Source organism: Rhinopithecus bieti, unplaced genomic scaffold, assembly GCF_001698545.2.
Source record: "Rhinopithecus bieti isolate Rb0 unplaced genomic scaffold, ASM169854v2 scaffold_1618, whole genome shotgun sequence".
NCBI classification, from domain to species: Eukaryota; Metazoa; Chordata; class Mammalia; order Primates; family Cercopithecidae; genus Rhinopithecus; species Rhinopithecus bieti.
In genome coordinates, this window is record NW_016803937.1 from 4685870 (window position 1) to 4702730 (window position 16861).

Here is a 16861-nt window from a genome sequence, read left to right on the forward strand (position 1 = left end):
TTTTTTTTTTTTTTTTTTTTTTTTGAGACAAAGTCTCACTCTGTCACCCAGGCTAGAGTGCAGTGGTGCAACCTCAGCTCAGTGCAACCTCCATCTCCCGAGTTCAAGTGATTCTCCTGCCTCAGCCTCCCGAGTAGCTGGGACTACAACCGTGTGCCACCATACCTGGCTAATATTCGTATTTTTAGTAGAGACGGGGTTTCGTTATGTCGGCCAGGCTGGTCTCCAACTCCTGACCTCAGGCGACCTGCCTGCCTTGGCCTCCCTCCCAAAGTGCTGGGATTACAGGCATGAGCCACCACACCCTGCCACATTGACTTTATCACAAAAAAGTCACTAAAAAAAAAAAAAAAATCTGTCTTGGGTAAACGAAATAGAAGACGAAGAACTAGATGTCTAGGGCCAGTTCACTGTTCAACTACTGTTACCACTCGAGCAGTGAACTAAGCAGCCCTATGTCTGCTTCTGTCTTTGATGATGGACAACTACACGGGAAAGAACTCAAACTGTATGTGGAAAAACTTCACTGATTTAAAACGTTAGTTGTTTTACACATACATCAGCAAAATCATTCACAGATGAGTCACCCAAGAGTTTAATAATCCCTCATCAGGAGCGTTTGATTCTGTTACTTATCATCAGTTCATATTTCATTCTTCACAGCACAACCGCCTGTTCCAAGGCCCTGCAAATTGTTCTGTCTGAAGCATCTACTGCATTCAAGTTTACTTGCCCTCTCCAAATAGTAGACGTGGACAGCAGCTGTTCACGTGAGTGCATGCTCTGCACATGTGCAGCAAAGGGCAAAAACTGGCACAGCCAAAGTGTGCTGAAGACTTTTCACAGCAGGCCTGGGTGGCTCTCCTTGGAAAGGCCTGCTTGCAACGTTGGCTGGTGTCTGGGAACTTGGTTTTCAGCAAGGTCCCCATCAGTCCAATAACTGATATGGGATTCTGCCTAAATCTCTTTGTGCAAGCAATGTGCTTTCTGCTAACACTTTTGCTTGTTTTGGGAGTTTGGCCTTTTGGTTCAAGCTAGGCAGATGGTACCTATGGGACCAGCCCTCAGTAAAAACTCTGGACCCGGAGTCTGTAATGAGCTTCCTTGGGAGGCGGCATTTCACAGGTGTGGTCACAGTCTGGTGCTGGAACAGTTAGGCACAGCCTTCTGGCTGCACTGGGAGAGGAGTCTGGAGGTTTCCTTTAGGCCCTGCCTCATCTGTCCTTTCCCTTCCTGACTCTGCTCTGCATGCTTTTGCTGTCATAAACCATAGCCACAGGTGCACCCGCTTCTGCATTTTCTGAGTCCTTCCTGTGAATCACCCAAACCTCAGGGTGGTCTTGGGAAGCCCAACACATCCCATATTAATGTCACCTTAAAAAGATGCTTTGTTCATAGCATTATCTCTGTGCATGATCCTACCGGGGTTCCTGGGCACCCACTGTATTTTGCCTCCACCTGAGCTAGGCGGCCCCTCTGGACTCTAAGGCATCTCTGCATCTTTGTACTTCTCTTGCTGACTATTCATTTATCTCATTCCCTCGCTGAAAGCAGAGGGCACACTTTATTCCATTTCTGCATCCCTAACACCATGTTCCCATTACTTGGGAAATAATTCCAAGCCAATACCAAAAGTTGCATTATAAACATTTAAAGAGCTTAAAAATCTATGCTGCCCCTGGTGGTATCCTGCTACGACGCCCTCGACATTCACTCTTCTTCAAAGCAAGGAAGCTTTAAGTAAACTTGACTTAAATGGCATTTTCTCAACCAGTTTTCTCTCTGAATACATCTCCCTAAGCATCATTTCAACTGCTTGTACTGAGTCATCACCAACTCAGTCTGGGAGGAAAGAAATGCTTCAGTTAACTGTGCTAAGGGTGGCTCAATTCACTCTCAACAGCCCCAGGGCCTTTTATAAGGGCGCCCTGGCTCCTTGGTCCCATGCCTGTAGTAACAAAATATATGATTTTTAAAAAAATTTAGGTAAAGGAATCAAGTACATCAAATAGCTACTAAAGCCTGTAAGTATGATGAAGACATAAGCTCTTCTGAATACTGCCATCATTCCAGGCCCAATGCACTCCACTCTACCCCAGTGGCATATAGTGCAGTGGTTAAGAGAGCTGTCTTGAAAGCTGGGTTCTGCCATGCACATTAGCTATATGACCTCAAGACAGTGGATTCACTTCTCTTAATTGTAACAAGGAGACCATAATCATACTTTATTCACAAAGTCGACTAAGTTAATATACGTAAAGTACTGACAGCAGTGCTTGGTGCGCCATAAAAGTTATCTGAGCAAGGTCAGATGATGAAGAGTGTGAGCAAGGCCACTCTTCAATTCATCCAAGCAATGGACTCTATTATAAACCTACATCTACTTACAGCGCTGGAGACAGAGGGCAAATATCGAATAAGCAACAGTTACCACACACACACTGGAAAAAAAGGCAACACTTGGTACTAGCAACATCAGAGAAGTCTCAAACCTTTTCAGACAGGCTTGACTTGTTAACTGTCAGGAGTCTGTAAATATATGTGGGCTCAAAGGCAGCTCCCGGGCGAATGTCCCTCACGATTTTATCTCCAAGAGCTGCAATGGAAACAGGACACAGGTTTTCCTAACTACAGTGAAGTCACAAATGATGAAAAAAGCAACATCATCAAAATTCCCCCACCTCCCACCCGGCTGAATGCTGAGAATGGCACAGGTGTAGACATTTTCTTCCCACCATGAATGAATTTACCAAATTTAAGTCATCTGTCTCCACAACTCCCAATATGTAATAGCATCAACAAAACTCATTTCTACTAACCTTGTCGGGGTTTTGGAGGTACTGGCATATTAGTAAACTCATTCATTAGCCGAACACTAAACATGGGGAAAAAACGTTAAATAGTGCAGTTTTAAACAGTATATATATATTTTTACTAAAGACCTTTGATGGCTAAGTAGAATATCAGCTATACGAGTATAGTAGATTTTAGGTAACCAGTGCTGTAATACCTAGTGAACTCAAGTCTTTTCTATATGCATTTTTGGTCTATTTTAAGTGATATATGCTGGTAAACACTAAAATATTTTCTACTGAATCTAAAGAACATAGATAAACAATGCTCCAATTCCATTTCTGGTTAACTTCCATATAAAATCACGAACAGTCTATTTTTTATAAAAGACAAAATTATAGGACTCACTGGCAGGAAATCAAGAGCTTTACTAAACTATTTCAATTCTAATTATCAGAGGGGAAAAAACCCCACCACATAACACATCTTTCACCACCTTACTTACAAGCTGTCTATCATGGGTGTTGACGTACAAGGCCTTTGCACTTTGGAATACAGAGGAATGAACTTCATCAGGTGGTACATCGGCGGGCAAGCAACCAGTGCCTGCAGTGTCTACACAGTGGCAGTAAGGAAGCGTAAAGGAAATGAAACACACACACCACATTTCCTAAAGGCACGTTTAGCACCAAGAACATCTCTAAAAACCTAAGTAAGTTAAGGACATTGAACTACTTAGACATGTCACCACAAAAAGGAATAAACCAAATCATTACTAGGGTAACTGTCCTGTGATGTCCATATGAGGATCTACGAAGCAGTCAATCGTTTGTATTCAAGAACTTGACTTATCCAAGATAGTTCAATGAGTTAAAACCAAATTTCCAGTTATAAGTGGCTGCTCTGCCCTATGATCTGTAGCCACTCGAATGAGAGTCAGCTTGTCTGCAGCCCTCATTCATATGCCAACAGATCCTCTCTTTTAGAGGGAGACGGACTGCGGCCAGGAATAACCCTGTTTATAAGCAAGGTAGGCAGACCAAGTAATAATAAACCAGGCTTGGGGATTCAAATGTAGGGCTAGATGGCCCACGGAGGCTGAAGGAAGTCACATGCACCCAGAGGAGGGAGAGCTGCAACACGCTGGCCTTGCGGACGGCGTCCAGGAAGGATACAGCATTAATGTAGCACCAGTTCCCTTTATTGATCAGCCCGCGGGGTTGCAACGACACTGGTTTATGGATTAGGGTTACATTCTCCAGTAACTCTGAAAGAGGGAAGAAGCATATTTCAGAAATCAACGACATCTAGTGAAGAATATTCAAATCATTTCATATGCTCTACTCTGGGAGAGCATTTAAAATCCCTTCAATAAAGCACATATCCAAAGAAACTGCATACTGATAAGGCTTCCTTCAGTTCAACATCAAGCACACTACTTAATTAAAACTTTTTTGAAATTAATCTTTTCCCTCAAACAGCAACATTTAATCTTCCTGGGGGGAACAGAATTAGGGAACACAAGAACTATCTATTTTAATGAGAAACAAAAAAATGTGAACACAGTATCATTATTAGAGAATAGATTTGAGAGATACAGCCTTTTTTCTTAAACACTGTTAGCCAGGTGTGTCTCATTAGCAGCAAGGCGTCTCAGTCACTAGACAGAAAGATGTCTGGGCAGAACCTGCGTCTCAGTCCTCTCTGCATCCCAGCATCTAATGCTGACCCTACACATCACTGCGCATGTTCAATGGCTGTTCAGGGAGTCAAGATATTCCTTTCAGAGACAACAGTCTCCTACGAATTAAACTGTCCACTAGAAATCCAATTTAGCAACGGTTTTATACACTGTAATTCCCTTATTCCATTTACAAACACGCTGCTTAGCCTCAGGTTCACCCTGAGTGGACATCACTCTTTTTCTGTATTAAAACAGCTGCGAATGTCATCTTTATAGAATTAACCATCAGAAATGCTTTAAAACAAGGTCTCCCCCGTCCCACTATGAATCTTCTAATGGTGATGGCTACAATTTACAAACCCTTCTACACTTAGCACGTTCTTTACAATTTACAAATGTTAACTGGCTGGACTTAATCCTTAGTAATCTAGGAGTACCACCACCTTGCCCCTTTGGTTACCACCACGAAAAAAGAAACTGAGGCTCCCAAAGACTAACTAACTTACCTGTGATCACACAGGAGCCAGGTAGTATAGCCAGGGCCTCAACTTCATAATCTGTAGCCAATCCACACTGTCTCCTTTACTTTTAAATTGTACACTAATCATATAACCCACAAATAGATACACCTACTATGTACCAACAAAAATAAAAAATTCATGTAAAAATAAAATACAATAGGCCGGGCGCAGTGGCTCAAGCCTGTAATCCCAGCACTTTGGGAGGCCGAGACGGGCGGATCACGAGGTCAGGAGATCGAGACCATCCTGGCTAACACGGTGAAACCCCATCTCTACTAAAAAAAAAAAAAAAGACAAAAAACTAGCCGGGCGAGGTGGCGGGCGCCTGTAGTCCCAAGCTACTCAGGAGGCTGAGGCAGGAGAATGGCGTGAACCCGGAAGGCGGAGCTTGTAGTGAGCTAAGATCCAGCCACTGCACTCCAGCCTGGGAGACAGAGCGAGACTCCGTCTCAAAATAATAATAAGAATAATAAAGTACAATAAATAAACGAATTGTATATAGGAAAGAAAAACCAAAATGGCATACATTTGATACTAGCATCCATGTAAAGCATGGCTCAAAAAAAAGCTTTTCTTTTCTAAACTACATTGTACTGGCAGATCCCAGACTTCGGCACTAATCGAATGAAGAAATTAATTTGCAAAATTCCACACACACACACACCCCCCCTCTCATTCCCTCCTTCCTGTGAGAGTAAATGTCCTCTTCCTTCTAACTGAAGCAGCGTAGGGTGTCATTTCTGCATAGCTCTTCTTCTGTAGAAAGGAGAACATTACAGATTCTGTGGAATGTGTTCAGTTAGACTAAGTTTGCAAAGCTCCTCTCTCTCTTTATATGGACTACAGAACTGGGCCTTGAAGTAAATGAATAATGGATCAGTTACGAACTGAACCCCAAGCCTGCATGTGACGACACCCAGCAGAGACAGCGCCTGTCATGTGGGGGACACTGTGCTAGAAGCTTTGTGTATATTATTCATCATTATCCTAACAACCCTACTGTCAGAGATAGCTACCACCCCCATTTTACAGACGAGAAAACTGAAGTCACATAACAGCTGAAATGACCTGTGAACCTGGGTCTACCTGACTCAAGAGGTTGAGCCCTTTCCTCAATATATAAGTGGCTTCACTTAACAATCCCTTTTATTCCAAGGTTTCAGATACTTACTTTTCCCCACAGGCTTAAAGTCTATTTACAGTGGATTTTTACCTTTGTCTTTAAACCACAGCATCACAACAGTCTATCATTTCTAGTGTGTGCCACAGAACAGCTACTAATAGAATCACAGTGTTAAAAATGTGCATTTTCAAATAACCATCAATGACGTAAAGGCATAGTGTCTCCAATAAAAACTCCAGCATGATTCCAACAAGTCTTCGCCATAGTATTTTTATATCAAATTGACATTTTTTTTTAACCTAACCTTAAGACTCAAAACCTGCTATCTTCCTAACATAGAAACCTTTGTTTTTTTGAGACGAGTCTTGCTCTGTCACCCAGGATGGAGTGCAGTGGTGCGATCTCGGCTCACTGCAACCTCTGTGTCCTGGGTTCAAGTGATGTTCCTGCCTCAGCCTCCCATGTAGCTGGGATTAAAGATGTGCACCACCACGCCCAGCTAATTTTTGTATCTTTAGGAGAGACAGGGTTTCACCATGTTGGCCAGGCTGGTCCTGGAACTCCTGAGCTCAAGTGATCCACCTGCCTTGGCCTCCCAAAGTGCTTGGATTACAGGCGTTGAGCCACGGTGTGGGCACCGGGTAAGCAAGGAACAGAGATGAATGCGAGATGGTCCTGCCCTAGGCGAGCTCGCAGACCAGTGCAGGGACAAACTGTGATGTCCCTGGCTCCAAACACACACTGTACAGGCTAAGCTGAAGGGGTGTTGGGGATGGGGATGGGGGAAGGATGCTTAGCTGAATCCAAGGGCTGCAGAAACTCTGGAAAGGTCAGGGGCTGAAGACACCAAATGGAAGCTGAGGAAGAAGAGAGATACTAGAAGGTTCTCACTGGCTGGGGCAGCAGTGCTATCCTGCTAGAACAGGAATACAACAGGATGAGCAGGTTATTTTTTGTTTCATGTGGTGATGAGTTCAGTTTTAGAGATGTTGGTAAAAGGTACCCAGATGACACCAGTAAATAGTATATTTATATCCAAAGACCAGCAAGTGACTGATTTTTTCTTTTTTTTTTGAAACAGTCTCACTCTGTTGCCCAGGCTGGAGTGCAGTGGCACGATCCTGGCTCACTCCAACCTCCGCCTCTGGGTCTCAAGCAATTCTTGTGCCTCAGCCTCCCAAGTAGCTGGGACTACAGATGTGTGTCACCACACCCAACCATAATTATTATTTTAGAGACAGGATCTTGCTCTGTTACTCAGACTGGCGTGCATTGGCGACATCACGGCTCACTGCAGCCTCAATCTCCCTGGTTCGACAGATTGATAATCACACAAACATACGCACAGGTCCCCAGAGTACAGGGCTGGAAGGGTAGAAAAGCGAGAAGCGTGCAGGGGCAGCGTGTAGGAGTGAAGACAGCAAGTGGAGGCTGCTCAGCCAGAAGCTGGGCTGAGGAAGGAGACAGGATCATGGGGGGCAAGGAGCTAGGGATCCAGGAAGATGCAAAGTTTCTGGGTGGGAGAAGGAGTGAAAGAGCAACTTTGGTTTTCTTGACGATATGGGAGGAAAGGTCTTCTAGGGCAGAGTCAGGGTGAAGATGCCAGAGGTGGGTGAGACAGTGCTTGAAGACATTCATTCCTGTTTAGCACTGATACTGGAAGGAAATGAAGGAAGCCACCAGAGCCAGGCATACAAGATCTGCCTGAAACTTCCCTTCCTTGTTGACCCGTTCGAACAGACTCAAAAACATGCTTTAAGAGTGGAGGATAACTCCACTCTTAAAAGGAAAGCAGGTGCAGAGCAATCAAGAACTGGCTGCACTAAGCTCTGTCTGAAAACATAGCTTTTTTTTTTTTTTTTGAGACAAAGTCGAGAGACAGAGTTTTTGCCATGTTGACCAGACTGGTCTTGAACTCCTGGCCTCAAGCAATCTGCCTGCCTCGGACTCCCACAGTGGGATTACAGGTGGGAGCCACTGTGCCTGGCCTCCTTTCATGTTCTTAACTGAGTTACGTGCCCAGAATAATCTGCATGGCCTGGAAGCTTGACCATTCAATCTCCATGCAATCAGAGGATATATAAATAAACTATAAACCGACTTTTTCCAGCATTTATTTGTGTAACAGTGTGAACTGGTCAGACAGAAACCTTTAGTTTCTACCTCAACCATTCCCTTAAATCGATGCCAGCTTCCAGTTTGCTTATTTTGAGGCGCAGGCAGGTTAAAAAGCAGTTTCACTGTTTTTCTTCCATAGTGTTAAAATCAAGTCTTCTAGCATCACCCAGTGGTTTGTTCAATAACTGCAAGGAATAACATTTCAGACACACACCTACAAAAGCCAATAAGCACCACCTCTGAAACAGCAGAACAAATGGACCCTCAGGAAATGTAGGAGGGAATGTACTCCACCAGCTTTTCTTCCAGCCTTTGACACTCTTTGAAAGGCCATTCTGGTACAATGTTGTTAAACGTAGAATAAACCTTTACAGACTTGGAAAATATGGAAGACACACTGAACAACCTAGATTTTTCTTAATGATTATTCCATTATTCTAGAAAAATTTTATCTAGTGGCAAGTCTTTCATAAACTAAAATACCATATCATTCTGTTATTAGTCTCTTACAATGATCCTAAATCCTAATCTCAGAGTAAGACCGACAGAAGGCACTCAAGATTCTCCACACTGTCTCCACGGTAGCCGATCTCATCACCGCCTACCTGACATTAGTGGTGTGTTGCTCAACAAAGTCTGCCCCATCTAAGGTAACAGAACTTGACGGCCTTCTGTGTCCTCAGCCTGTTACTGCCATCCCTACTAGCTGCATGAGGCCTCCCCTCCTTGCTTTCTCCCCTCAACACCCCTCTGCCAATGATCACTTCTCTCTATGAACAGTTGCCATCTGTTCCTTTCTGATCTTATGGCTCAGACTACCCTGAAGGCAAGGCCAATCATTACTCCAACCAGACAGTGCGTGGCATACAGTAAGTTCTCATTAGACAGTAATACAGGATGAATTAAACATCTGGAGATAAAGTTGTTGGTTATGGCGAATGACTCCATTCACATTTGTTAGAAACGATTCAACAGACTTTAAAGGTCATTTAGCTCCTGGTCCAGAAAGTCTAAATGACAGCTCCCGAGAAGACGCACAGTAAAAGGCAAGGGCCCAGGCACACAAACCAGGAAGATGGGGTTCACACCCTGGCTCTGCCACTTTATTCATTTTGCAACCTGGGGCAGATCACTCCTCACCCGAACAGATAAGGAGCTGCACCATGCTCAGCTATGGCAAAGACGAGCATGCGTGTAAATACATGAGCAGACCACTCCAGGTATGACGGTCAGCTCACTACAGACATCAGAATCCCCCCTAGAAAATAAAGAGCTAATAGAGGTGGAAGGAGAAGGGAAAAGCAAATTAATTTATGTAAGCGTTTGAGAAAACCAACAACTTTCAGCATCTCAAGAGAAAATGTTAGCCCAACTTCCTTAAAATCTGGACAAGTTTTAAACATCTTGTCATATTAAAGATGTATTAATAAAGTTCTATTTCAGGCCTGGTGTGGTAGCTCATGCCTGTAATCGCAACACTTTGGGAGGCTGTGGCAGGAAGATCACTTGAGTCCAGGAATTCCAAGACCAGCCTGGACAACACAGTGAGACTCTGTTGCTACAAAAAAAAAATTTTAAATTAGCTGGACATGGTGGTATCTGCCTGTAGTCCCAGCTACTCAGGAAGCTGGGGCAGGAAGACCACCTGTGCCCAGGAGTTCAAGGCTGCAGTGAGCTATGATCATGCCACAGCACTCCAGCCTGAGTGACAGAAAAAAAATTTTTTTTTTTTAAAACAAAGCTCCATTTTAAGAGGAATGATTGTAAGAAATGAAAATTAAATACTTATTGTCAAAGATGTTCTCTTAAGATCCAAACACTCAAGAAACAGTTAAGGTCCAGTTTTGTAACATCACATGTACATCAAGCCTTCCATCCTGACTCATTTCAATAACCATAAACCGGAGGAGACACTAACGCTTTATGAAGTTCATGAGTTCCTCTTCTCCCTCGCAGTGAAAGAACAGGGGTGCAAAAGCAGTTCTAATTCCTCCTAAGACTGGGCTGAATTATGTTCAAGTGAATGAATCCTACTGTTATCATTCAAACGTCAGGTCTTACTTATGGACAAGCCAGAACTAATACCACTTCCAAATTTCTAATATCACTCTTCACTCTACTTAATTAAATTCCTCTTTCAACATCAACATTTTCATTTACTATTTTATTCCTAGCCTAAAGTCCAATACACACTCTAATTATGGAGGTTAAAAGAATCAAAATGAGGAAGGCGGGCCACCAAGGATGGAGGACAGGGAATTTCTAGGTTGAAATTTTAAGTCTGACCTGCATTCCCAAGTCATTGCCATTGGTGTATCTATTTTACCTTCTTTTAGGGCATATAATCAGAAGTCGGTTGTAATAACAAACTTTCCCCAGAAGCCTTCTTTTCAATTCATCATGGTTGGTATAATTTACTGCTTAGCTGTTCAGACAGCAACTTTAGGAAGATGGCCTCCCAAACCCATCTATGTCACAGGAGTTGGTGGCACTGCCTAGAACAATGTGTGTGAAAAGGCACAAAATGCCAGAATGACTCATAGAAGACACAAAATTGAAACCCATAGTTCACTTTTGTAATAACTCACATTAAAAGGCTGAACTGAAATTTCACTCTTATGAAATCTGCTGACATACAGAAAAATGGAGTTGCTTAATAGTCTTTTTTTTTTTTTAATGTTAAGACATACATGGTAGATGGTAGTTCACAAGGGCTGCCACAAATCAGCCCACTGAAATTGTTTATCAACTCAAAGGCAATACTAGCATCATAAACTTTTATGTCATTATAAGCTATGATTATTCTTACACATATTTTATACATCAAATTCTGTTTTCCTAAAGTTAGGACTTAGAGGTCATGTTGCCATCGAAAATCCATGAAAACGCAAGGTGCACAACTCTGATTCTTAGGGCTCAATAACTGGTCCGTAATCGACATTCTGGTGGTGTTGACCTGCTTTTCTGTCATCTTCCTAACTGTCCAGAACATTCTCCAAGTGCTTTTCTTTTCCTCATTACCATCAATTTGGAAGAACACACACATCTTAGTTACCTAACCAGATGAAGGACAGCAAAGTGACCAAAATGTACCACTACCCACTGGCTGCAGATCAACTTATGTTTCTGAAGTGGAAAGATGTATAATAAATGTGAGGATACAGGCCGGGCGCGGTGGCTCAAGCCTGTAATCCCAGCACTTTGGGAGGCCGAGACGGGCGGATCACGAGGTCCAGAGATCGAGACCATCCTGGCTAACATGGTGAAACCCCGTCTCTACTAAAATACAAAAAACTAGCCGGGCGACCTGGCGGGCGCCTGTAGTCCCAGCTACTCGGGAGGCTGAGGCAGGAGAATGGCGTGAACCCGGGAGGCGGAGCTTGCAGTGAGCTGAGATCCGGCCACTGCACTCCAGCCTGGGCGGCAGAGCGAGACTCCGTCTCAAAAAAAAAAAAAAAAAAAAAAAAAAAAAAAAAAGAAATAAATGTGAGGATACAAACATCGAATCAGATGTGGACTAAACTCTCAATCCACAAGGGTGGATCCCTGTAAACGGGTGCCATGCCTTTTTAACTTAGATCATGTCGCATGACCACTGCCTGTGTACTTTTTGAAGAGGAATGCAAAATATCTGAGAAACCATTTCCCCCAAGGAGGGGGTGAAAGGATATGCGTGATTTATAAACTGCCAAAATAAAGATCAGTTTTAGGATACACAGCCATGCTTAATGACGGGAATATGTTCTGAGAAATGTGGCATTAGGCAATTTTGTCATTGTGGGATCAAACACCTAGATAGTATAGCCAACTACACACCTAGGCTATATGCTAGAGCCTATTGCTCCTAAGCTACAAACCCGTACAGGATGTTGTGTACTGAATATTGTAGGCATCTGTAACACAACTCACTGGTCACTAGAAATTGTTTAGCTCCATCATAATCTTATGGCACCACCGTCGTACATGCGGTCTGTTGTTGACTGCAACATCATTAAAGCAGCACATAACTGTATTTTCATTTCCACTTAAATAAACACGGACAGGGTAATTCATTCGAGAAGACCCAAATTGTAATAACTTTGTTTCTCGATCCAATACCTTTTAGGTATAAAACCACTGTGCAAAATCATATAAACAGGTTTTGACTAACAATTCATAATAAATGACATTGCTAGATACTTCAACGCAATGTTTTCAGAGCTGTTCAAGAGTTCAGTTTTCCTAATTCTCTCTCACTGGAATTTTAACTTATTTTATCGGGCAGTTGGCCACTCTCCTTACCCACCATTATTTATATTCTGTTAAAACGAAATACACTGTTGCATAATTTTGAAAGCAAAACATCAAATACAAACTTGCTCTACTTGTGATGTGAAAGCATCTGATACAATTCAGTCTAGTATATGAGGAATGTTCCTTAGTAAAGACCCAGGAAAAGTACAACGTTCACTAAAAGCATATGTTCAATTTCAAACATGACATGTTCGGTCAATTCCAAAGTATCTGTGCTAATGAGGGAAGCAGCAGCAAAGGCGCTCCCCATGTGTCTGCCATACTCACTCTTAAAACAAGGGTGTCATGTTTTGCAACTACTGTCAAACACAAGCTATTAAGTTTTGGGGTTTTCTTGAGACAGTCTCACTCTGTTGCCCAGGCTGGAGTGCAGCGATACAATCTCGGCTCACTGCAACCTCCAACTCCCGGGTTCAAGCTATTCTCCCGCCTCAGGCTCCTCAGTAGCTGGGATTACAGCCACGAGCCACCACAACCATCTAATTTTTATACTTTTAGTAAAGACGGGATTTCGCTATGTTGGCCAGGCTGGTCTTGAACTCCTGGCCTCAAGTGATCTGCCCACCTCAGCCTCCCCAAAGTGCTGGGATTACAGGCGTGAGCCACTATGCCGGGCTGTATTAAGACTTTCAAGTTTCATTTTGTTGACTCCTACTGAAAAACGGCAATCATCTCCTCTCAGACCAGTCACTGAAACACAGATCCCTCTCCAACCCTCGGCAAGACAGGTCTTTTGTGTTTAGATTCATCCTTCCCTTGAGGCTAAAGGAAGTCACTGAGTGTTCAGTTCACTTGCTTTCCCCTGGCGTGTCCTTCTCCTCTTAAAGAACAGTTTACACTTAAACAGCCAATGGAAGAAAATGTTGACACATAACCTACACCCAGGAGATGGCCTTGCCACCAAGAAGATCCAAGTAGAACCCATTAAAGTGGATAGTTTAAGAGTAATCAAGAGTTTAATGTATTTCACTTCCAAATGCTTTATATGTGATTCTTTTTCTTTTAGTCGATCTGCCTTCTTAATTTCACTTCTGATAGCATAAAAACTAGTTGGCATTTATTAAGCAGGCTTAACGATAGGGGAAATAGTCCAGAAATGTGGGTATTTGAAACAAATAAACATGAGACAAAAAATACACAAATTACTCTAGCATTTTGTGTGGGTATAATTTTTTTTTTTTTTTTTTAAGAGACGGAGGTCTCAGTATGTTGCCCAGGCTGGCCTCGAACTCCTAGGCTCAAGCGATCCTCAAGCCTCAATCTCCACACTATCATGCCTGGCAGAAAGGAATACATTTAATGTCTAAATCATTCCCCACTGCCTCTTTCGCAAAAGTTAATAACACAGATACCACTGTCTCAGTACAAACAGATACTAATGCAAGTCAAATTCTATTATAACTAACATCAAGAGATCTTTTAATGAAACTAGACTTTCACCCAGTTAAACGCTGCTTAAAATAAATGGGTCTACACTTAAAAAAAAAGTATGCCCACTAGGCTGGGCGCAGTGGCTCACGCCTGTAATCCCAGCACTTTGGAAGGCCGAGGCGGGCGGATCACAAGGTCAGGAGATCAAGACCATCCTGGCTAACATCGGTGAAACCCCATCTCTACTAAAAAAAAAAAAAAAAATTAGCCGGGCGTGGTGGCGGGCGCCTGTAGTCCCAGCCACTCAGGAGGCTGAGACAGGAGAATGGCGTGAACCCAGGGGGCGGAGCTTGCAGTGAGCCGAGATAGTGCCACTGCATTCCAGCCTGGACGACAGAGCGAGACTCCATCTCAAAAAAAAAAAAAAAAAAAAAAAAAAATTATGCCCACTAAAGGGAATTTGTGGTAGTGGATCTGACTTGTAACAAATTGAGTATATTTTAGCACTTTTATAAAGTAAATCCCTAAGTAGGAGAATAAAACCAAAAAAAGTTCAAACAATGCCATTCTCCCTAAGCCCTATATGATCCCAAGAGTTATTTAATGTGACTCTACTGCTCTACTATTTTACGAGAATCCTCAAACTGTCAGCAATTACATGCTGTTTATCGAAGGCTCAACAAACAGGCTGAAAAGAATTACGTATTTTTAAAGAAGCTACACATTTGCTCAGAAAATTAAAACATCTTCATAACTGACCTAACCAAAATAGGATTAAAAAAATAATCTGTTGGGGAGGGATTTACACTATGTCCATACAAAAATAATTACGTGGACTGTGTGTGGCAAGGCTTTCGTCTACTACCAGTCATTAAGAGGCTCTTCAGTGTTTGACAAAGCTACTTCAATTAGACTTTAACATAAACAGAGCATAACTATTTATCAAACTATATTTAAAGTCGTATGACTAAGTAGAATGTTTTAAAACATTTAAAATGAAGCTTTCCTTTCTTATTTTAAATAAAGACTGAGAAAACCTCCCTAGGATGGGAGGTTTTCCTTTGTGGAGCTATTTTAGAAACAAAACTATAATGTTCTCGGCTGGGTGCAGTGGCTCATGTCTGAAATCTCAGCACTTTGAGAGGTGGAGGCAGAAGGATCACTTGAGGTCGGGAGTTCGGGACCAGCCTGGCCAACATGGTGAAACCCTGTCTCTACTAAAAATACAAAAGTTAGCTGGGAGTGGTGGCAGGCGCCTAAAGTCCCAGCTACTCGGGAGGCTGAGACAGAAGAATTGCCTGAACCCAGGAGGAGAAGGTTGCAGTGAGTTGAGATTACGCCACTGCACTCCAGCCTGGGTGACAGAGTGAGACTCCCTCTCAAAAAAAAAAAAAAAATTCTCATGACTTCGAACTTAGAATGCATTTTTAAGAGCACCCCACCATGCATTTCTCATTATAGGTTAAAAATAAAGTTTTAACTTAGTAATCTATACAAAAGGCTTACACAATCTATCTTACAGTATCAGTCCTTGCAATAAATACATCCTGAACACTGTGTTAAAGAAATTACCTGGCCTGAGTGCAGTGGCTCACGCCTGGAATCCCAACACTTTGGGAGGCTGAGGCGAGTGGATCACTTGAGGTCAGGAGTTTGAGGCCAGCATGGTGAAACGCCGTTTCTACTAAAAATCCAAAAAAAAAAATAGCCGGACGTTGTGGCATGTGCCTGTAATCCCAGCTACTTGGGAGGCCGAAGCAGGAGAATCACTTGCACCCAGGAGGCGGGGTTGTAGTGAGCCAAGATCGAGCCTCTTGCACTACAGCCTAAGCAACAGAGTGAGGCCACATCTCAAAAAAAAAAAAAATCACCTTGCTTTAAGAAATATATATGAAGCCCAAAATAATGATGTATGGCCTATTATTTCCTCATTTTAAGAGAACTTCAGAGCAACAAGAGTACCTGAGATAATGTATTTTGTATAAGGAATAAAATACTCTTAAAAAAATGTATACATTGCTTGCTATCATCCTACTGCCATCCAAAGAATGTGTTTTAGTTCTTACACAATTCTGACCCTCCACAGAAGGGTGTGCATTTGGCAGCTTGCTGCTACATCCTGGTAATGAAGGTTGTCAGGCCGGGCGCAGTGGCTCACGCCTGTAGTCCCAGCACTTTGGGAGGCCGAGACGGGCGGATCACGAGGTCAGGAGATCGAGACCATCCTGGCTAACACGGTGAAATCCCGTCTCTACTAAAAAAATACAAAAAACTAGCCGGGCGAGGTGGCGGACGCCTGCAGTCCCAGCTACTCGGGTAGCTGAGGCAGGAGAATGGCGTAAACCCGGGAGTGAGCTGAGATCCGGCCACTGCACTCCAGCCCGGGTGACAGAGCGAGACTCCGTCTCCAAAAAAAAAAGAAGGTTGTCAAATGTTCCAAAAGGTCACATCAGAAAGTATTACAGAAAGCCTAAACGAAACAGCTTATTTTAACTTGGCTGCTAGGGTAAGAATCTGAAGATCCGGCTACCAAGCTTAGTAGAATCCAACCTGATGACACAGTTTCTGCTTCTTCAGCAGGTACAGCCATGGGCAGCGTAAAAACGTTTCGGTCAACGATGGACCGCACAGATGATGGTCCCACAAGATTCTAATGGAGCTGAAAATGCCCTGCTGCCTAGTGACGCCTTGATGCTCCTGACCCTGTTCAGGACCAGGCTAATGTTTGTGTCTTAGTTTTTAAGTTTAAAAAGTTAAAACTAATTTTAATAGAAAAAAGCTTATAGAAGAATAAAAGAAAATATTTTGTATAGCTGTACAGTGTGTGTTTCAAGCTAAGTGTTCTCATGAGTCAAAAGTTTAGAATTTTAATTTGAAAGTAAAATAAACAGTAAAAGGTTACAGTAAGCTAAGGTTAATTTCTTATTGAGGAAAAATGTGTAAATCAACATAGTACAG

General features: G+C 42.7%; 1 protein-coding gene across 2 annotated transcripts in view; it reads right to left on the minus strand.

Moving 5' to 3' along the window:
- The window catches only part of USP10 (ubiquitin specific peptidase 10), a 70636-nt gene that overhangs the window by 19087 nt on the left and 34688 nt on the right, over positions 1 to 16861 (minus strand). For both annotated transcript variants that reach the window (XM_017860701.1, XM_017860707.1), the window contains 4 exons: positions 3969 to 4060; positions 3299 to 3408; positions 2820 to 2875; positions 2493 to 2596 (listed from right to left, as the gene is read on the minus strand). In XM_017860701.1, the coding sequence (XP_017716190.1) occupies positions 2493 to 2596; positions 2820 to 2875; positions 3299 to 3408; positions 3969 to 4060 (362 nt within the window). The remainder of the gene's footprint in view (positions 1 to 2492; positions 2597 to 2819; positions 2876 to 3298; positions 3409 to 3968; positions 4061 to 16861) is intronic.